Source organism: Labrus bergylta, chromosome 16, assembly GCF_963930695.1.
Source record: "Labrus bergylta chromosome 16, fLabBer1.1, whole genome shotgun sequence".
NCBI lineage: Eukaryota > Metazoa > Chordata > Actinopteri > Labriformes > Labridae > Labrus > Labrus bergylta.
The window spans coordinates 18,168,487-18,191,322 of NC_089210.1; the positions used below are offsets into that span (position 1 = coordinate 18,168,487).

General features: G+C 42.2%; 2 protein-coding genes and 1 pseudogene across 3 annotated transcripts; all 3 read right to left on the reverse strand.

Annotated features, from left to right (window-relative positions):
- Positions 1-204: 204 nt before the first annotated feature.
- Positions 205-3,800, reverse strand: LOC110005846 (interferon-induced protein 44-like). The gene is given in 8 exon segments (XM_020661123.3): positions 205-973; positions 1,089-1,189; positions 1,280-1,451; positions 1,976-2,125; positions 2,387-2,585; positions 2,722-2,755; positions 3,309-3,353; positions 3,783-3,800. Coding segments are annotated over 7 exon segments (861 nt in total). The 5' UTR covers positions 3,352-3,353; positions 3,783-3,800; the 3' UTR covers positions 205-811.
- Positions 3,801-6,514: 2,714 nt separating this feature from the next.
- Positions 6,515-13,357, reverse strand: LOC110001015 (cell death-inducing p53-target protein 1 homolog). 2 transcript variants are annotated; one of them, XM_020656428.3, is made up of 5 exons: positions 13,198-13,357; positions 9,098-9,272; positions 8,120-8,155; positions 7,006-7,150; positions 6,515-6,840 (listed from the first exon to the last, which is right to left on the reverse strand). In XM_020656428.3, exons 2-5 carry the CDS (start codon positions 9,255-9,257, stop codon positions 6,735-6,737), a joined length of 447 nt encoding a protein of 148 aa, XP_020512084.1. In that variant the 5' UTR covers positions 9,258-9,272; positions 13,198-13,357; the 3' UTR covers positions 6,515-6,734. The 2 variants fall into 2 exon arrangements, with proteins under 2 accessions (XP_020512084.1, XP_020512085.1); XM_020656429.3 differs by having other exon boundaries at positions 13,194-13,350.
- Positions 13,358-13,989: 632 nt separating this feature from the next.
- LOC110001011 (interferon-induced protein 44-like) lies at positions 13,990-19,481 on the reverse strand (annotated as a pseudogene).
- Positions 19,482-22,836: the final 3,355 nt, after the last annotated feature.

The window sequence follows — 22,836 nt, forward strand, 5'->3', positions numbered from 1 at the left end:
CCTTCTAGCAGAATATAAGCAACGCTGTGAAGATGAAGACTTTGCCACTTTGCCCACGATGACCAATGAGGCCAATGATTGCAAGCGATAGTGAGATCTTGGTCAGCATGGGTCAGCGATGGTCTGCACTTTGTCAGCCATGTGTGTTGTGTTTCGATGTTGTCTGACCATGGCTGAATAAATCCTAAAATGATCCACAGTCTGTTTCAGGAATTCATCATTGTCCATTTAATACAGAAACAACCCCCACCCAACAAGACATGATGACAAACATCTTTTGTTTCAATAATCGAACTTTGATTAATCCAACTCATTGGTAAAGAATGACTTACACGAGGAACCAGCTTGTTACTGTTAGTGAATCCACTCTGGGAAATCTCAGGTTTCATAAACCATCTACACAGCAATTTACCATTTTCACACGCAGCTAATTCATGCAGAATTACAACAAACTTTCTTTATTTCATGTTCATAATGTAAATATTCAGAATTACTTGATTGCAATGGTTTATACAAATATACAATTTAATACACAATATAAATATTGTGTCCCACTTTTGATTTTGTACCTCTTACACAGTCATCATTAAGAAATACAAAATGTCAAACTCAGCTAAGAATGGTCAGGAAATCCATTATTTGTTTCCTCCTGTCTTAACCATCAATGAATCAATCACGCCTTACATCACATGATATATCCATCATACAATAACAAAATGACAAATAACTGAAAATCACACAGCAGGTTACAGTTACAGGTTAGTGTTAATGTTCCTTCATCATGCATCGTCTGCCTCAGCAGTGAGACGGTCTACATATAGTTGAGGTAGTCTTCTCCCTGGGATACCATCTGTCTCAGTGCGGTCAAAAGCGGCCCGTTGATGTCGTCAGTCGTTTTGATTTCTGACTCGTAGTTCTTCACCAGAAAGATGCAGTTGATGGGAATTCCCAGCATTGCACTGAATTTTTCCACCTGTTGGAGTCAAATATTTTCAGATAATCAAGGATTGCAAAGCTCAGACCAAAGGTGGAAATGTGATGAAAAAAAAAAAATGAAACTCAACAATAACAAATCTAAACCTGCTCACCTGTCCCTTCAGGTACTTGCTCTTGTGCAAGTTGTGAATATTTGATCTGACCTCAGGACAGGCTTCATCAACTTTGGTGAGGATGGCCAGTTGGGGAATTCCTGCGGATGTGGAAACATTTTCAGTACTTTAATCACTTGTTTTTTAATTTGCCTGATATGGAAATGTAAGTGTGTGATATCTGTTCTGACCCAGATCACTGGCAGCTAGTCTGACTTCTCTTAACTTCTGCACGACTTTGTCATCTAACAGAGAGACTGAGCTGACAGGAACCACACAGACCAGCACGTGGACTTTGTCATCCAGAGAGGGGTTGGAGTTGTAGCCCGGGTCATTCTCTGTCAGTGGGCCATTAGTACGAAACTGAAAAACAAAAATAGACATTCTAACAGTATTTTTCAATGCACAGAGCCGGGAATGTTTCAGTGAATAAAAAAAGCACACTCTTTTTTTTACATATTCTAGTTTTACATTTTATTATTGAGAGACTTGCTTCTCACACACAGGCCCGAATCCTTGTGCTTGGGTCGCGGTACCAAACAAACATGCCTAATGGGAAAACACCCTGAGAGAGAACTCAACCAATCGCAGCTTCTGAAGAAAGTGTCATACCTAGCAACGGGGTCAACCGGGTCAACTACGCCTCTTCATTAAGATAAAAGTTTCTGTCTCTTCCTCGCAAAGAGAGTGTTTCTAAATCACTCCTCATCTAGGACTCCTTGCTAGGATTATTTAAGCTGCAGCACACCTCTGGTGGAAACTCGAGGAACTGCAGGTTTTTGCTGTTCTGAACATCAGAGGGTGCTGCTTGCATTCATTTAAAACACTTGTTGAAGTGAACTCCACAGGGCCCTTTAACAAAAAAAGAGAAAGTTTTAGGAGTGTACCTTGTAACCCTCTCTCACATGTCCCCGCAGGGCCAGTTTGACATCTTCCACCTGGACTCCATTGTTGAGGTTTGCCTCCAAGCCCATGATGTCATTGAAAACAATAGAATAGAAGCTCTGATCATCTTTTTGAATTTTGTATGTTTGGTACTGTGAAGAAGAAGGAGAAATAATTTGCATCGTTCAGGTAAATCTAAGATAGACATTCCTAAACCAACAAAATAATTATTTCATTTTATTCAGTGAGGTTATTCAGTGATAATCTATGTTGATCAAATGTTTTTTATTTTATTTGTAATCTTTTAATGAAACTGAGCTGCCAAAAAATATCAATTTCTTCAAGGAATTTAGTTTACAGAGAATGGTGAATAATCTTAGTTTTGAGTCACCACAGTCATCAGTTGTTCATACCTTTAGGGTGAAGCTTCTCCCAGAGGTCGCATCCGTCAAAGCTCAATTTGTAACAATGCCTCTCAAAGCACTTTCAACAGAGTTTATGAAACTGGACTTGCCGGCACCGACTGGTCCATGAAGCAGAATCCTGAGATGTTTGACTTCTTTGTTTCGAGGTTGGTAAGATTTCATGAAGTTGAGATTGTCCTGAGTGCTCCTGTTGGTAGAAGAACATGAGATTCATTACTTCAGTGTTTTGAATATTGAATGTTCAACAGGCACACTGTTATTGATGCTCTGCTGAGTGGCAGACCCACACCCAGTTTCATCACCCTCACTTCCTGTTTACTCACGTCGGCAGAGTCCTCCATGGCTGTCTTAAACAAGCTGAAAGACAAATTCACAACATACAGTAAGACAACTTCAGACTATTTAAACAATTTAAACAGCATCATGTTTCACTGAATGGTAATATTGGAAGATGGAGATGAGATTTATTTTTGAGACATTTTTTCTCAGGTTGAGAGTATAAACATCATTTGATTTATGGATAACTTATTTTTTAATTAAATTGTACTTTGCATACAATTGGAAGAGTAACAGTCTGATGATGCACTTTGCCTTTAAGGTTGCTCATGGTTACGGCTGGCTGAGTGATATTGCTTTAAGACCAGTGAAGTGATGTATCACTGTTGTTGTTATTCAGTCTGGGTGTGTCATGCTATGCTACAGACGGATATTAATGTGTATGAGATAAACAGCAGAAGATGTCCCCGTGCTCCTGCTTACCCACACCCAAAGGCATATTTAATAAAGTATATGTAGTGTATACTTAACAGCAGGACAACCAAGGGTTAAACTTATAATCAACATCACCTCAAGAAACACTGTCACAATATTTGACCAGGTATCATTTTAATATTTGTGCAAAAAGTCTTACGAGAAGGTGGAGGTGTGGGTGGTTTGGAAGGTTGAGGTCCCATATCTGTAAAATATAACAGTTGTGTGTTAATGTCTCTGGACTGAGGGAGAAAGCCGGAGTACCCAGAGAGAAACACTTCCCCAGGGAGAACATGCAAACTCCACACAGAGAGGGGCCTGATCAACAGGGATTCAAACCAGGAACCATCGTGTGCTAACCACTGCACCACCATGCAGCCCATTCAATTTATTCGTCAGTAAAAAAATAAAAAACAGTTCATGTGAGAGTTGGTTTGTCAAAGTAACTTTTAAATAAATATCAATTCCATGTTCACATCATTCAAGAAAAATAAACAAAGAGGGAAAAGGAAAACTCAGCAGTACAAAGAGTCCTTTATAAAAAAGAGATTTATCATTATAAACATCTTGAAGTCTAAAACAAACTGACATCAATCAAATTAATAAGAAAATCATAGAATGAAGAGAGTCTTACCTTTTCTTGTGTTGCTCTGAATGCTCTGGAGTGACTCTGCAAATGTGCAGGCTGGTCCGGCTTTTTATAGGATAGGGTTTCTTACTTTCACTTTTGTTCTTAGGTATCTGTTTCTGGTGAGCCCCCTGACTTTCGAGAAATGACCATTCAGATCTTTAGTGACTTTTTTTTTTTTTTTTTTTAATGTGTAGGTTCATCAGAATTCGCATAAGATGTAATACAAAGGGAAAAATGTATCTTGACTGACTGACTATATCAGTCTTTGCATATACAGCAGTGATAGCTTGATATCTAAATGTTTTTTTCAGTATTTATTTATATTTACTCATTCTACCTTTCCCTCTGTGTTTACCTGTCCTCATCACCTGGCTCTTACATTCAGCTGACCCCACCTGCCCTTCAGTGTCCCCTTCTTCCTCTATACTCATCCACTTAGCCTTTTTCTTTTTTTAACATGTCTTTATGATTATGCATCGTTTATGTATTTGCAGCATGTTTACCGTTTACATTTTTACTAGTTATGTTTCAGGTTTTGCAGCACTTTTTTTTCTTCATTCATTCTGGGGATCTGCGTGGGGGGTACTGCGGGAATATTGGGCCCCGGGGACCGTTGGTACGAGCCATCCGGTCCCTGTATGACCAAAGTGGGAGCTGTGTCCGCATCCTCTGCACAAAGTCAGACACGCACCCAGTGCGTGATGGCCTCCGCCAGGGTCGCCCCTTGTCACCGGTCCTGTTTGTGATATTCATGAACAGGATCTCCAGGAGCAGCCGTGGGCAGGAGGGTTTCCATTTTGTGGACCTCAAAATCTCGTCTCTGCTTTTTGCAGATGACGTGGTTTTGTTGGCTTCCTCAAGCTGCAACCTCCCAGCAGGCATTGGGGCGGTTTGCAGCCGAGTGCGAGGCGGCTGGGATGAGGCCCACCTCCAAGTCCGAGGCCATAGTTCTCTGCCGGAAAAAGGTGGATTGCTCTCTCCGGGTGGGGAGTGAGTCCTTGCCCCAAGTGGAGGAGTTCAAGTATCTCTGGGTCTTGTTCACGAGTGAGGGTAGGATGAAGCGTGAGATCGACAGACGGATTGGCTCGGTGTCAGCAGTAATGCAGGCGTTGTGCCGGACCATTGTGGCGAAGAGGGAGCTGAGCCTGAAGGCAAAACTCTTGATTTACCGGCCGATCTTCGTTCCAACCTTCACCTGTGGTCATTAGCTATGGGTAGTGACCGAAAGAATGAGATCGCGGATACAAGCAGCCGAAATAAGTTTCCTCCAGAGGGTGTCTGGGCTCAGCTTTAGAGATAGGGTGAGGAGCTCGGATATTCGAGGTGAACTCAAAGCAGAGCCGCTGCTCCTCCGCATTGAAAGGAGCCAGTTGAGGTGGTTTGGGCATCTGTTAAGGATGCCTCCTGGACGCCTCCCTTTGGAAGCACGACCAACTGGGAGGAGACCCCGGGGCAGACCCAGAATGTGCTGGAGGGATTATAAATCCTGTCTAGCCTGGGAACGCCTCGGAATCCCCCAGGAGGAGGAGCTGGAAAACGTTGCTGGGGAGCGGTAAGTCTGGGTTGACTTACTGCGCCTGCTGTCACCGCGACCCGACCTCGGATAAGCGGAAGAAAATGGATGGATGGATAGATGTAGTGCATTTTGGACGTTCACTTTTGATGTTACCAGATGTTTTCAAAAATCAGCTCGGCACAAACGGCCTCCAGCAAGAGATCCATCCACAAGGAATCTCAGGAGATTTCCTTTGAGCAAATGTCTGAGCTAAATAAAATCAGAGGCTTTCACTTTCAGATTGCAAAAATAACCCCCCTCTTACCTCAGCTATTCAGTCAAGACCTCAGAGTCATGCCTGCCCGACAGTGTTCCCTATCCATTGTTTCTTCGTCTGTGAGCTTCAGCCCTCTTCCACCCTCTGTTGACCAGCAGAAACAAAGATTGGGGAACCACCAAGTGCAAAAGTTATTCTCCCCTTTCTGCTCCCTTCAGAGCCCCCAGTCAGGCCTGTTAAAAACAGTCCAGAGAACACAGAACTGCTGATGGTTACTCCAATATATTTCACAGCTTAGCTGCAGAGAGTAGGTGTCATCGCCCTAGTTTTCGCGATGTGTCCGGCTCCGTTGCTACCCCTCGACCCCCCTCGACACAGGATCAGGAAAGCCCCTTGAGCATGCCGCTGTAGTATCCATGCTTTCACCCATTAGTGCGGTTTCTCCTTATTTGTCCCTCCGTCTCTTTTTTTCTTTTTCCACTAAAAGACCAAGGGCTGACAACGCCAGCGCCATTTTCAACTTTTTATCAGACATTATTCTCCATTAGTATTCTACCTATAATGCGAGTGGTGAGCGACAGCGGTGTGAAAATGGTCTTCTCGTATCATAACAACGGACTACATGCCGCCCTGCTGGCATGGAGAGTTATTTCCTCTCATGCATGTGCAGAACGTACGTGGTGGTTGGCCGTCGGCTGTAGTCTTTGCAGTGTGTTCAAGTGCAACTTTTTGGCCAAGACAAAAGGCGACGCCACAGGCTGCCTTCATCACCACTAGTTCTTTGCCGTCTGCTCAGTGTGTCAGGGCCTTAAGGGAATGCGTCCTAAAAGTTTGTCACTGAAACATGACAGAAAACAATAAAACACGAGAAAGGTGAAGAGTGAAACATCAGGCATGGAAACAGCATAACCTTGAAGACACCACACTAAATGAATTCACGACTTGACACAGTTAGGAGAAAAGTAAGGTTTCGTTTTCTCAAAGTTTTTTTACTTTGCATCTTTTTTTTGGTTACATCTCTTGTTTAATGAATTACAAACATGAATGCGGACATCAAGTCCTCCCAGTTTGATGCTCCATAGTCACAAGTGCATTTTTTAACATTTAGATTAATATCAAAACATTGCATAAACAAGTAAGGCTATTAAAAGGCCATAGAAAAGTGGTTCCATTCAGGTAATGTTCACCACCGTTTGAATATGTAGATGACTTTGTGGCAGGTTGGACAGCGATGCTCCACGTCTTTGCAGGACTCAATGCAGAACGGGAGGAAACAGCAGAGAAAACACCTGTAAGAGGAAGCAGGAAGCAGGAGGCGTTTCAATTATTTCACCCTAAAGTTACAAAAGCTTGTATAACTGCTTTGTTTGCCTGTAAAGTTTCAAATCATTTGTTGAAAATGTTTATAGATTTCCCCCCCCCCACTAAATTCCACCCGGTGTTTGTATTTTTACCCAAAAAAGGTGAGGCCGGCACAGATGCCCCAGGTCATCAGGCCCGCTGTGTGATGCGTCACGGTGACCACTGTCTGCTGGCAGTGCGGACACAGAGCTTGTCCCGGGCTGTCATGAAGCCCCGCTGTTACAACCAGGTGAGTGACTGAGGACGAGAATTGCACAAAGCAGAACGTATAGGATTGGTCTCCATTTTCAAATTCTCAATCAATGTCATAACCTAGTTAGTTTCGGCTGATGGATGTTCAGCATGAGTCTGGTTTTGCCCAAGATTTCTGCATCTTAAAGGAAGATGTTTCAATCACCTTTAACTTTGCTAGATGCTGCTGAGTGCTCATGATGGATTAACGTTGGGTCTTTGTAGATAATATAACGAGTAAGGTCTTTAACCTGCTCTTTAGTCTCTTTTTAACTCCTTTTTCAGGTATTAATGAAGGAGTGTTCATCTTTTAAATCACACTTCATCTAGTGCAACTGTTAAGACCAGCAGAGGGAGCCAAAAGACTGAGCAAGTTAAACATAAAAGTAGATACTGTTTCTGTCTTTCTTTGTTCCCTGCTGTGTACTTTAAGTTAACAAGCTGTTGAAGCAGTAAGAGTTTAATCGTGAATGCTGGTTCTAAAAGTGAAGTTTAAAGCTGCCATGGATGGGGGAAAATTTAAAAAACTAAAAAATTACGTACATTTAAACGTGACAATTAAAACAAATCCCTCAAATGAGACGCTCACAGTTCATATGAGCTAGTGTGTTTTAAATTTTTGGATTTCATGACAATCAGAAATGTACCTGTGAAAGGACCTCTGTTATAAGCAAAGCTCATACGGTGACCCTCAACCACACAAACAGTGAACAATAGCTTTTTGTTGAGCTCAGACGACACAAACGGGCTATTCTCCCGATGACTCTGAGCAGAGAGAGAGGATTTCACCCGATGACTTTGTGACAAAGCAAGATTTCCTCATTCCTAAAACTAGAACCGTAACATATTTACCATCTCTTTACGTGTGTTAGTGAAGGGTTGACTTGGTTGTGCACGCCCTTTTCTGAAAAATGGTAAAGTACAACAATGCATGCATCTCAGTCGTGTTGGCATACTGTAGGTGCATGACCTCACCTGTTGCTGCAGGTGCAGGAGGAGCGTAGGGAACACCTGGCAGAAAAAACACACAGTTTACCAAAGTGAGAAAGCAGAATTCAGATCTGAATTTTGATTCGATGCTCTATAACTTTGCTAATTATGTTTGCTTACATGTCAGTGTTCTCTACAGATGTAGGAGTGTTTTTACAATGACTGTTATTTTGTGAAGCAGTTTGTATGAAAGGTAGTTGACTTGAGTTTGCGATACACCGCGGATAACCTCAGGTAGATGGAGGTCAGCATATTTTTCACCAGAGCGGCTAGCAAGACCAACGAAGCAAAGTTATAGTGGATATGTTTGGAATCTAAAACTTATATCTGTTTTAAAGGAAGAATGTGTGACTTTTCGATCGACTCTCGAGCTGCAATCACCTGTGGCCTGCATTGTTGTGTTAGCATGCTAATGTTAGCGCTCTTTAGTTAGCTTGTAGCTTCACATCTATGGAAATTGACAAAGAATGACAGTGATTGAAAAAACGCTTAGGTGTCATTCGAATAATCAGTATGTTCTTCGTCTCTCTAGTCCTTGACTAAAACAGCTTTTACCGTCCTGTCCATGTAAACAAGGCTCTGACAACAACACAGCCAGCGGGACTCGAGCTTCTCACTCATTGTAGACAGTCATGACTCAGAGACACATTTACACAGGATAGACTTGATTTCTGCTGTATTTATGTGTAAAATGTTGCATATTCCTTCTTTTAAGTGTAATCTTTAATTTTGAATATTGTCACTTTCTCATCAGACCTTTTAATTGGCGCTTTGAATTGTATCCGAACATGGTTCAATAATCCTTCGCATGCAACCCACTGGCGCTTTAAAAAGCAGAAATAAACATAGCTAAGGTCTTTAGTGTTCTCAGATAAATGTTGTTGTTCAGCCTCACAGTGTCGAAATAAATGTCACACTTTAGAAAAGCAGCAGCATGATCTTTTCACGCAGGCGGACACAGACCGGCCTGGTATCCAGCGGGCGGTGCTGTTGGGTAGAATCCGGGCTGTGGGCACATCCCCGGCTGTGGGTACATCTCTGGCTGAGGCGCGGCGCCCCCATAGTTCAGAGGCGGCCCCGGGTACGGTGGAGCTGACTCCTGTGGTGGGTATCCTTTCTCCATTTTCAGAAATCCTTACTGACGTAAAAAAAGAAGAAGTGTATTATTCACATTGAAAGTCAGTCCACTGGTTTTCAAGTAAGAGACTAAACGAGCTAAACTTTTACTCAAACAACTTTTTTTTAAAAGGTTTATTTTTGGGCTTTTAATGCCTTTATTTAGCAATAGGACAGGTCATAGAGTTATGAATCTGAGCTAGAGAGAGAGACAGAGGGGAATGACACCGTAAGAAGCCACAGGTCGGATTTGAAACGCCTGCTCGGAGGACTACAGCCTCCACATGGGGCTTATGCACCAACCACTAGGCTACTGACGCCCCATAAAAAACAACATTTTAACGTCCTGAAACAACCTCATCAGTTGTCCAAGGGTTAAATGGTTTAGGTAGCTTCACAGCGTGTCATAAAGTGTATAACTGTGCTAAGCGCTGGTTTCCTTACCTGAGAATGACTCACTTCCTCTTTGTAAGGTGGCGACCACAGCAATATAACAGAAAACTTGTGATACTTTATCACAGGTCGAAAAATGTGCGCTCTAATGAAACTGAAGCAATGTTATAATGGAATATATAATAAATATTATAATGGAGAGATCATGTATCAGGTAAGTCTCTCTTATTGAGCCTCGAACTGATTTAATGTTGAAGCTCAGAAACAGAAGCAGGACAAAGTGAGAAATTGTAAAGCTTGACGTTTGTGGAGGAACAAACTCGCATTTTCCCTCTGCACTCTGTGACCACAAGTTTCACATCAGCTCTTTGAAATCAAGCCAGGCGGGGGACAAAGTGAGTCAAAATCAGATGAGGACAACATGCTCACACGAAAGACGGACTCTGGTTTTCACTTCAAACATTTCACAATATTTTATTTAAACCTGCAAAGACTGATATTTTTGGGCACTTGGGGGAAGCAGATTAAAAACAAAACATGGCAACGTTTAGAATTAATTTGTCAAACTTGTTGCCAAAGACTCGCCTATTTACATTTGAGACAGTTTTGGATAATCATTTGTTTATCAAGTTTCTGATATCCCTGCTTGATAAGCCAGACGTCAATGAGTGGTTTCTAAACAATAGAAACTCCTTGACTCTAAAGCTGCGAAAGGATTTGAAGCTTTGTTAAAGGAAAGGGCAGCAGGAGATTCAGTTAATAATTCTTGATACAATCCTCATCATAAGTTCGCTCCAAACAGTGCTCCAGGGACTTTACTTCCAGGGAGTAAAAGTCAAGTTTCTGATATCCCTGCTCGATAAGCCCAACGTCAATGAGTGGTTTTTGAACAGTAGAAACTCCTTGGGGAAATATTGACTCTCAAGCTGCGAAAGGATTTGAAGCTTTGTTAAAGGAAAGGGCAGCAGGAGATCCAGTTTCTTTGAGTAAAATTTGTGCATTCAAATGTGTTTTTCTGACATATCCGCCGCCAGCACCGAGGGGCCACGCGGCCTCGGGTGCGGGGATCTCAAAACCGGTAATGATCCTTCCGCAGGTTCACCTACGGAAACCTTGTTACGACTTTTACTTCCTCTAGATAGTCAAGTTTGATATAGCATAGAATTGTTTCACTTTTCCAACTTAAAATTTCACCAACAAACCTCCATAGTGCACCTTTCAAGAAAATGGTTATTTACAAGTGAGACTCAGGTAAAAGTCTAACAGTATTAATGGCAATATGAACTTAAGACACAACAACATGTCTCTTAAAGAGGACATATTCTCCCTCTTCTCAACCTTTTCAAACAGTCCCCTGTGGTCTAAATGAAACATCTGTGCTGTGCTTTGGTCAAAATATAACATGAATCAAGCACCAGAGGAGGTTTGTGATCCTGTATAAACCAGCTCACTCAGAACACTCCGTTTTAGGGTGTGTGTCTCTTTAAATGCAATGAGCCCCCCCCCCCCTCCCCCCCCTCCCTAAATTTTCCCAGTAGACATCACTCCTTCACTAGTGAGAATAAAAAGTTTTGCTCAAGGCTGGGGGTGGAGTCCATGGGTGGAGATACCAGGAGAGGGGAGGGGATTTTTTTTTTTTTTTTTTTTACCAAAATCCCACTGTGATGTCACAAGGAGAGCAAATTTGAAACGGAGCATTTTTCTCTGTGTTGTAAGACTTATTCAGACCACAAACAAAGGACTGGATGGGTTTATTTCAAATTTTGTGGGTCAGTAGACACTCAGGTTACCCACATATATGTTCAAAAACACATTTTTCACAGTATGTCCCCTTTAATAATATTGTTGCTTATTCATTGCAGAGACACTTGAATAACATAACTGGCATCATAGCGTTTGTTCATTGACGTTTAACATTAGCTGACGTGACTATAGAGCAGCCTGGTGTGTGCAGCACAGCTGGCCGTGACCGATTCAAGTGCACATCACGGGGAGCAAGGGTCAGGACACCAGCAGCCGACTTGATAGCTTCGCTGGCAGACTGGAAGAAAGTAAATCAGCCTGACCGAATTATCAGCCAGCCGATAATATCAGCCGATATTAGCCCATCCAGTGACTATCGGTATTGGCTAATTTGATTGTAGATACCTGTATGTGCCGATATTACTAGATTTATTCACCAGTCAAATAGCATTTAATTTGAGTTTCATTGCATTACACTAGCAATTCTCTTTGACCAGCAGAGGGCGCTATACAGACAAGCATCATTACTCTCCAAAGTGTCGAGCGGTGATGCGCATAAATGTTCAGTTATTTTCCAGTTGGGTAATCATCTTGTCTTCATTATAAATCTTTTCCACAAGTGTTTGATAACTGCATTTGAGGGATGAACACAAATGAAAGCGTGTATCTATATTTATCTATCTCTGCAAATCAAAGATACATCTACAATGTTACAATTCACTTAGCAGACGCTTTTATCCAAAGCGACGTACATCAGAGAGGAAGTACAACCATAATCCATTCATACACTGCCACCGTCAGCGGGAGCAATGCAGGGTTAAGTGTCTTGCCCAAGGACACATCGGACATGTTGCTCAGCTGGGGATTGAATCCTTGACCTACTGGTTGAGAGGCGACAACTCTACCAACTGAGCCACAGCCACCCTAAGAAAAATATCAGCCGACATATCGGTATCAGACTTTCTTCTCTCCCCAATGATGATATTTGCCCCTAAAATTCCACACCGGTCAGGCTCTAAACAGTGTTAACACTTCGTAACCATGACAGCATTGGGTTTGGACAATGTTCCAGTAGTACGCCTCCTCACAACAGTGAACTTTGGAAGAACAAAATGTGATTACGTTATGCAAATGTTTTATTGGTGTGACATAATGGTGTGTGGATTTTTCCCAACAGACTCTAGAAGTCGTATCGAAACAGGTATTGAAGTTATTTAATTTTCACTACAGTCATATCTAAGTTTAAAACTCTGGTGTTGTGACATCCCTTATAAGTACACTTTCCACTATTTGGAGAAACCATCAGTTTAAAGAAATAAAGTTAAGGAGGCATAAAGCAGAAGACGTCTTGTTTAAAAGGACTTTGTACTTTACTTAGTAGACTGTTGGATTATTGCTGTGGTTCATAAAACAGGAGGCTATATGGTCAGTCTCATGGTGAATAGGCTCAGTCAGCCATGTTATCCCTCCTGTGTCTCCTCATAAATCCATCCTAAATCAATTAGAGCAACATGAGCCACAGCCACTGATGGAGCACTCCAACTGACCACAGGATATCATCTGTGCCTTGCCCTTGTTTTGTTTGTGCAAGGTATCTGCACAACGCTGCCATCACAAACACTATTAACATTTTAATTAGCATTTCTGACTGCATCTATTGTATTCAGTGACAAAGAGGAACATGAGTAACATCAGGAATCCAAACATTTACAATCTAACACAAACAAAAAGCTGATAACTTCAACACTAAAGCAACAGGAGATGATGAGGATTATAAAAGTAGAACTGCGTCCAAAATAAGTTTTACCTACTTGTTACTTCCCATCAGAGGTTGAGCTCCCTCCTCCTGCTCCAGCTGACAGACACCCAGTGAGAACCAGAAGACAACAGTTGCTATGCAGGATGGTAAACCCAACAGAGGAAGTACAATCTGAGCTTCTTATCGCTCGCTGAGCAGTCACTGAATTCCTGAAACCTTACGATACCCCTCCCCCCTCCCCCTCCCAACTCACTTCCATGTGACTGGGAGGACGTCCAAACACATTGAGCCGACCAGCCTTACTGAGTTTGTTCAACACGTTAGTCAAATACTGACCTGCGTGGATTCAATAAGAAAGTATGCAGAAGTCCACACAAAGAGAAGAAGAAAAAGGTGTGTTAGAGAAGAACAAAATGTTTCTGCTGACCCAACAGAATGCATCATATACAATAAGTGACCGTTCCTGCCTGCAATTCTGGAAAACTCCAATTTCACAACTCACACATATGAAAACATCACACCAGTATTACAAAACACCAAGACTCAAACATTAAAGTTAAAGGACATCAGAAAGATGGAAGGTAGAATCTAAAAGACCAATTTGGTTTTTTTTCCTGTCATGACCAAAGAGCTGCTGACGTGCTCAACTCAAAAACTCCTGTGAACGCTGTCAGCAAAAAGAGGTTTGGGGGTTTTGCCACCACAGGTCCCTTGCCTTGTTTCCTGTCTTCAACTATGCAAAACCCGCACTGTGCTAGAGTCCTCACGTTCTGGTTATGAACAGCCACTTGTTCTGATGCAGACTTCACCTGTGTGTCATATCCTACATAGCAGGCCTACTATATTAATGCTCAATATATTTTATTTATTTCCGCTCCTGTTCACTTTGACAGACACATTCTCTTTAGGGCCAGCTTTAGCCAGGGGAAGTCACTGGACCTGAACAGATATAAGACACAGCTGATCATCTAAACATCCACAAGAATAATATTTACACTACAGGAGGAAAAAGAAGTATAGATTGCAAGAAATTATTTTAGGTTCTTGGTTCTTTACATGTCGTGTCTGCACCTCTGGTTTCATGTGGTTGAACTCTCTCAGTCAGTCTCACTTGATGTCCTTGAGTTTTAGTGAGTTATTAATCAGGTGCTTCTACCTTTACTTTAGACTTTATTTTCCCCATGGGGAAACTCTTTTCCTCAGCACCGTTACTGTTCAAACAGACAATTCCCACCGAGGAACATACATACACAAAACACAGAGTATATCACAAACAGTTAGACAGTAATACAGATTTCTCAGTTCAGCGAGGTCGTTTGTTCATCATGAGGGAAGTGGGGTGAGGTGAGTGTTTATTGGATGTGTGATGTCCTGTTCTATTGAGGTTGCAATGTGTGCAATGGCCCTGTTGTTGAGTTCTGTGAGGTTTGGTGGTGGTGGTTTGGGGGGGGGGGGGGGGGAATTTTTTTGGCAGCTGTGGTTGTGATGCGTGTGAGTTTGGCCTTATTTTTAACAGAATACAGAAGCAGGTGGAACAATACATTAGGATGGGCTTAATCATACCCAAAGATAAAACCTGCATGCTGTAATGATGATCCCAGATTAAAGACTTGAAATTCAACTGATCGATGAGTGGACTCTGTCAGCTCAGCAGATGTGCAGTCTAGGATTCAGAACAGGTTTTATCAGATGTCAAGGTTCCAGATGTTTTCTGTCAATTCAAATCAAAAATCTGTATTTGACCCCGGGAGGCAATTCAAAGGCACATAGAGTAAAAAAAAAAAAAGAGCAGCAAAGACAGTGCAAGGTAGACTTAAAATATAAACTATTAAATTAAATAAAAAACATTAAAATACACAATAGATAAAATAGACCAAAGATACAAGGGGACAGTGATCGGGCGACCAGCGGGAGACGAACACTGAGTGGGGAAAGTGATCATAGTGCAATGGGGAACAAAAATAGAACAGGAACTAAATAAACAGAACTACATGCAGATAGGCAAATACTGAATAAATGATGGAGGAAGGTAGCCAAAGGTCAGATTCTAGCGCAGGCCGCATGCTTTGAGGACTATCGCCTTTGTACGTGGGTCGCACATCATGCTAACCAAGGGGCGGTAGTAGCTTAGCCCGTACGGACCTTGGGTTTGGAACCGGACGGCCGCTGGTTCAAGTCCCGAAGCGGTAAGTAATATGAAAGTTGGTCAGGCAGCTGGAGAGGAGCCAGGGCAACTTCTCGAGTACTGCAGAACTGTAGCAGCCCCGCTCTGACATCTCTCCTCTAATGCATGTCCACAGGTCCTGTTTGTGTATGTGTGTGATTCGGGGCCCTCACAGCTGTGTGAGAAGCTTGTCTCTCAATAACAGAGTAAAGGGATTAATGAAGAATATGAAATATAACCCTCCAGGCGTCACTCTGATTGTACAAGAAATTCATATTCTGGGAGGCTCCATTATGAAGTGTAAATATTAAATATGATAAAGAGAAATGACACAAAATATAACAACAGAGTAAAGACTCAGTCGTTTAACATAAGATCCTGCCTCAGACCATCTCTTGTACTCATGACTCTGACGGATGAAGGCCTGCTGACTGTGAGGACGCGCCGAGAGGTCACAGGACTCTCACAAGAACATCAGCCGTCACGTCGGGAATGCATTACGCCACAGACACACTGATAATAACAGGAAGACATGGAGAGGTGCTGACTTTTCATTCCAGAGAGAATTCATTCTTCTTCTTTTTTAAATGGCCACAAGAGGTCAGCATAAGAGCATTAAACCATTTAGTCAAGACCAGAGACGAGCTCGGTGCTTTCCACCTGCTTTCTTGGCACGAGGCATCAGGGGATGAGTACATGATGTGTTGTTAAAAGAAGTTTGAATTGATCAAGTCTGCAAGATTATAACCGCATCTCTGATTTGATTTGTTACCTCAGTAAAACATTTTCTAATGAGTTTGTATTTGTTAGAGATTTTTGTCTGTGCAAAAAGTCCAGTAGAATATATATATATATATATATATATATATATATTCTACTGGACTTATATATATATATATATATATATAGCTGGAATGACAAATACTTGAGGGATGATGTTGAAAATAGTGACAGCGGTTAAGCATTGAAACTTATTTATGTTATTTAAAAACACAGTTATAAATGTTTAATTGCAGACTAATAAGTGAATCTACAATATGTTTACTGATTTTATATTTATTTAAAGGACCAATATGTAACTCTGACACCTCCAAGTTAGAAATTTTGTTAAATGGTAAATGTACTTGAGCTTGTATATTTCTCTTCTAGTCTTCAGACTACTCAAAGCGCTTTTACACCGCAGGTCACACCTACACATTCACACACTGATGGTAGAGGCTGCTGTGTAAAGAGACCATCAGAAGTAACTAATCCCATTCATACAAATTTATACGGTAGACTCCAACTCATTCAGTTTAGGTTATTCATCCACTGCACTACTCTGAGTCCAAACTGCCCCGCGGTCGCTGCTTCCTGTGACAAATGCAGGTCGGAGGATGGGACCCTATTGGTCACTATTTCTGGTCTTGTCCTAAACTTGATACTTTTTGGGACATGGTTTCGGATATACAGTGACATATATAGTGCGGTCAAAAGCGGCCCGTTGATGTCGTCAGTCGTTTTGATTTCTGACTCGTAGTTCTTCACCAGAAAGATGCAGTTGATGGGAATTCCCAGCATTGCACTGAATTTTTCCACCTGTTGGAGTCAAATATTTTCAGATAATCAAATTGCAAAGCTCAGACCAAAGGTGGAAATGTGATGAAAAAAAAAAAATGAAACTCAACAATAACAAATCTAAACCGGCTCACCTGTCCCTTCAGGTACTTGCTCTTGTGCAAGTTGTGAATATTTGATCTGACCTCAGGACAGGCCTGATCAACTTTGGTGAGGATGGCCAGTTGGGGAATTCCTGCAGATGTGGAAACATTTTCAGTACTTTAATCACTTGTTTTTTAATTTGCCTGATATGGAAATGTAAGTGTGTGATATCTGTTCTGACCCAGATCACTGGCAGCTAGTCTGACTTCTCTTAACTTCTGCACGACTTTGTCATCTAACAGAGAGACTGAGCTGACAGGAACCACACAGACCAGCACGTGGACTTTGTCATCCAGAGAGGGGTTGGAGTTGTAGCCCGGGTCATTCTCTGTCAGTGGGCCATTAGTACGAAACTGAAAAACAAAAATAGACATTCTAACAGTATTTTTCAATGCACAGAGCCGTGAATGTTTCAGTGAATAAAAAAAAGCACACTCTTTTTTTTACATATTCTAGTTTTACATTTTATTATTGAGAGACTTGCTTCTCACACACAGGCCCGAATCCTTGTGCTTGGGTCGCGGTACCAAACAAACATGCCTAATGGGAAAACACCCTGAGAGAGAACTCAACCAATCGCAGCTTCTGAAGAAAGTGTCATACCTAGCAACGGGGTCAACCGGGTCAACTACGCCTCTTCATTAAGATAAAAGTTTCTGTCTCTTCCTCGCAAAGAGAGTGTTTCTAAATCACTCCTCATCTAGGACTCCTTGCTAGGATTATTTAAGCTGCAGCACACCTCTGGTGGAAACTTGAGGAACTGCAGGTTTTTGCTGTTCTGAACATCAGAGGGTGCTGCTTGCATTCATTTAAAACACTTGTTGAAGTGAACTCCACAGGGCCCTTTAACAAAAAAAGAGAAAGTTTTAGGAGTGTACCTTGTAATCCTCTCTCACATGTCCCCGCAGGGCCAGTTTGACATCTTCCACCTGGACTCCATTGTTGAGGTTTGCCTCCAAGCCCATGATGTCATTGAAAACAATAGAATAGAAGCTCTGATCATCTTTTTGAATTTTGTATGTTTGGTACTGTGAAGAAGAAGGAGAAATAATTTGCATTGTTCAGGTAAATCTAAGATAGACATTCCTAAACCAACAAAATAATTATTTAATTTTATTCAGTGAGGTTATTCAGTGATAATCTATGTTGATCAAATGTTTTTTATTTTATTTGTAATCTTTTACTGAAACTGAGCTGCCAAAAAAAATATCAATTTCTTCAAGGAATTTAGTTTACAGAGAATGGTGAATAATCTTAGTTTTGAGTCACCACAGTCATCAGTTGTTCATACCTTTAGGGTGAAGCTTCTCCCAGAGGTCGCATCCGTCAAAGCTCAATTTGTAACAATGCCTCTCAAAGCACTTTCAACAGAGTTTATGAAACTGGACTTGCCGGCACCGACTGGTCCATGAAGCAGAATCCTGAGATGTTTGACTTCTTTGTTTCGAGGTTGGTAAGATTTCATGAAGTTGAGATTGTCCTGAGTGATCCTGTTGGTAGAAGAACATGAGATTCATTACTTCAGTGTTTTGAATATTGAATGTTCAACAGGCACACTGTTATTGATGCTCTGCTGAGTGGCAGACCCACACCCAGTTTCATCACCCTCACTTCCTGTTTACTCACGTCGGCAGAGTCCTCCATGGCTGTCTTAAACAAGCTGAAAGACAAATTCACAACATACAGTAAGACAACTTCAGACTATTTAAACAATTTAAACAGCATCATGTTTCACTGAATGGTAATATTGGAAGATGGAGATGAGATTTATTTTTGAGACATTTTTTCTCAGGTTGAGAGTATAAACATCATTTGATTTATGGATAACTTATTTTTTAATTAAATTGTACTTTGCATACAATTGGAAGAGTAACAGTCTGATGATGCACTTTGCCTTTAAGGTTGCTCATGGTTACGGCTGGCTGAGTGATATTGCTTTAAGACCAGTGAAGTGATGTATCACTGTTGTTGTTATTCAGTCTGGGTGTGTCATGCTATGCTACAGACGGATATTAATGTGTATGAGATAAACAGCAGAAGATGTCCCCGTGCTCCTGCTTACCCACACCCAAAGGCATATTTAATAAAGTATATGTAGTGTATACTTAACGGCAGGACAACCAAGGGTTAAACTTATAATCAACATCACCTCAAGAAACACTGTCACAATATTTGACCAGGAATCATTTTAATATTTGTGCCAAAAGTCTTACGAGAAGGTGGAGGTGTGGGTGGTTTGGAAGGTTGAGGTCCCATATCTGAAAAATATAACAGTGGTGTGTTAATGTCTCTGGACTGAGGGAGAAAGCCGGAGTACCCAGAGAGAAACACTTCCCCGGGGAGAACATGCAAACTCCATACAGAGAGGGGCCTGATCAACAGGGATTCAAACCAGGAACCACCGTGTGCTAACCACTGCACCACCATGCAGCCCATTCAATTTATTCGTCAGTAAAAAAATAAATAAACAGTTCATGTGAGAGTTGGTTTGTTAAAGTAACTTTTAAATAAATATCAATTCCATGTTCACATCATTCAAGAAAAATAAACAAAGAGTGAAAAGGAAAACTCAGCAGTACAAAGAGTCCTTTATAAAAAAGAGATTTATCATTATAAACATCTTGAAGTCTAAAACAAACTGACGTCAATCAAATGAATAAGAAAATCATAGAATGAAGAGAGTCTTACCTTTTCTTGTGTTGCTCTGAATGCTCTGGAGTGACTCTGCAAATGTGCAGGCTGGTCCGGCTTTTTATAGGATAGGGTTTCTTACTTTCACTTTTGTTCTTAGGTATCTGTTTCTGGTCAGCCTTCTGACTTACGAGAAATGACCATTCAGATCTTTAGTGACTTTTTTCTTTTCTTTTTTTTTAATGTGCAGGTTCATCAGAATTCGCTTAAGATGTAATACAAAGGGAAAAATGTATCTTGACTGACTGACTATATCAGTCTTTGCATATACAGCAGTGATAGCTTGATATCTAAATGTTTTTTTCAGTATTTATTTATATTTACTCATTCTACCTTTCCCTCTGTGTTTACCTGTCCTCATCACCTGGCTCTTACATTCAGCTGACCCCACCTGCCCTTCAGTGTCCCCTTCTTCCTCTATACTCATCCACTTAGCCTTTTTCTTTTTTTAACATGTCTTTATGATTATGCATCGTTTGTGTATTTGCAGCATGTTTACCGTTTACGTTTTTACTGGTTATGTTTCAGGTTTTTGCCGCACTTTTTTTCTTCATTCATTCTGGGGATCTGCGTGGGGGGTACTGTGGGAATATGGGGCCCCGGGGACCGTTGGTACGAGCCATCCGGTCCCTGTATGACCAAAGTGGGAGCTGTGTCCGCATCCTCTGCACAAAGTCAGACACGCTCCCAGTGCGTGATGGCCTCCGCCAGGGTCGCCCCTTGTCACCGGTCCTGTTTGTGATATTCATGAACAGGATCTCCAGGAGCAGCCGTGGGCAGGAGGGTTTCAATTTTGGGGACCTCAAAATCTCGTCTCTGCTTTTTGCAGATGACGTGGTTTTGTTGGCTTCCTCAAGCTGCAACCTCCCAGCAGGCATTGCGAAGCGGCTGGGATGAGGCCCACCTCCAAGTCCGAGGCCATAGTTCTCTGCCGGAAAAAGGTGGATTGCTCTCTCCGGGTGGGGAGTGTGTCCTTGCCCCAAGTGGAGGAGTTCAAGTATCTCTGGGTCTTGTTCACGAGTGAGGGTAGGATGAAGCGTGAGATCGACAGACGGATTGGCTCGGCGTCAGCAGTAATGCAGGCGTTGTGCCGGACCGTTGTGGCGAAGAGGGAGCTGAGCCTGAAGGCAAAACTCTTGATTTACCGGCCGATCTTCGTTCCAACCTTCACCTGTGGTCATTAGCTATGGGTAGTGACCGAAAGAATGAGATCGCGGATACAAGCAGCCGAAATAAGTTTCCTCCAGAGGGCGTCTGGGCTCAGCTTTAGCGATAGGGTGAGGAGCTTGGACATTCGAGGGGAACTCAAAGCAGAGCCGCTGCTCCTCCGCATCGAAAGGAGCCAGTTGAGGTGGTTTGGGCATCTGTTAAGGATGCCTCCTGGACGCCTCCCTTTGGAATCACGACCAACTGGGAGGAGACCCCGGGGCAGACCCAGAATGCGCTGGAGGGATTATAAATCCTGTCTAGCCTGGGAACGCCTCGGAATCCCCCAGGAGGAGGAGCTGGAAAACGTTGCTGGGGAGCGGTAAGTCTGGGTTGACTTACTGCGCCTGCTGTCACCGCGACCCGACCTCGGATAAGCGGAAGAAAATGGATGGATGGATAGATGTAGTGCATTTTGGACATTCACTTTTGATGTTACCAGATGTTTTCAAAAATCAGCTCGGCATAAAAGGGCCTCCAGCAAGAGATCCATCCACAAGGAATCTCAGGAGATTTCCTTTGAGCAAATGTCTGAGCTAAATAAAATCAGAGGCTTTCACTTTCAGATTGCAAAAATAACCCCCCTCTTACCTCAGCTATTCAGTCAAGACCTCAGAGTCATGCCTGCCCGACAGTGTTCCCTATCCATTGTTTCTTCGTCTGTGAGCTCTAGCCCTCTTCCACCCTCTGTTGACCAGCAGAAACAAAGATTGGGGAACCACCAAGTGGAAAAGTTATTCTCCCCTTTCTGCTCCCTTCAGAGCCCCCAGTCAGGCCTATTAAAAACAGTCCAGAGAACACAGAACTGCTGATGGTTACTCCAATATATTTCACAGCTTAGCTGCAGAGAGTGGGTGTCATCGCCCTAGTTTTTGCGGTGTGTCCGGCTCCGTTGCTACCCCTCGACCCCCCTCGACACAGGATCAGGAAAGCCCCTTGAGCATGCCGCTGTAGCATCCATGCTTTCACCCATTAGTGCGGTTTCTCCTTATTTGTCCCTCCGTCTCTTTTTTTCTTTTTCCACTAAAAGACCAAGGACTGACAACGCCAGCGCCATTTTCAACTTTTTATCAGACATTATTCTCCATTAGTATTCTACCTATAATGCGAGTGGTGAGCGACAGCGGTGTGAAAATGGTCTTCTCGTATCATAACAACGGACTACCGCCCCCTGCTGGCATGGAGAGTTATTTCCTCTCATGCATGTGCAGAACGTACGTGGTGGTTGGCCGTCGGCTGTAGTCTTTGCAGTGTGTTCAAGTGCAACTTTTTGGCCTAGACAAAAGGCGACGCCACAGGCTGCCTTCATCACCACTAGTTCTTTGCCGTCTGCTCAGTGTGTCAGGGCCTTAAGGGAATGCGTCCTAAAAGTTTGTCACTGAAACATGACAGAAAACAATAAAACACGAGAAAGGTGAAGAGTGAAACATCAGGCATGGAAACAGCATAACCTTGAAGACACCACACTAAATGACAACTGTTAAGGTCAGTTTGTTCAACTCTTTTGTTGGAATTTCTTGTGTTTTAAGAATGAAATGTCTTGGCTGCAGTGACTCAAAAGGACCAGCAGAGGGAGCCAAAAGACTGAGCAAGTTAAACATAAAAGTAGATACTGTTTCTGTCTTTCTTTGTTCCCTGCTGTGTACTTTAAGTTAACAAGCTGTTGAAGCAGTAAGAGTTTAATCGTGAACGCTGGTTCTAAAAGTGAAGTTTAAAGCTGCCATGGATGGGGGAAAATTTAAAAAACTAAAAAATTACGTACATTTAAACGTGACAATTAAAACAAATCCCTCAAATGAGACGCTCACAGTTCATATGAGCTAGTGTGTTTTAAATTTTTGGATTTCATGACAATCAGAAATGTACCTGTGAAAGGACCTCTGTTATAAGCAAAGCTCATACGGTGACCCTCAACCACACAAACAGTGA

Coding starts and splice junctions, on each gene's coding strand:
- LOC110001015 (XM_020656428.3), bottom strand. CDS start 9,257: ATGGAGAAAGGATACCCACCACAGGAGTCAGCTCCACCGTACCCGGGG. Junction 8,156..9,097: donor GCCCGCTGGATACCAGGCCG/GTCTGTGTCCGC, acceptor TTTTTCTGCCAG/GTGTTCCCTACGCTCCTCCT. Junction 6,841..7,005: donor GCCGGCCTCACCTTTTTTGG/GTAAAAATACAA, acceptor TTCCTCTTACAG/GTGTTTTCTCTGCTGTTTCC.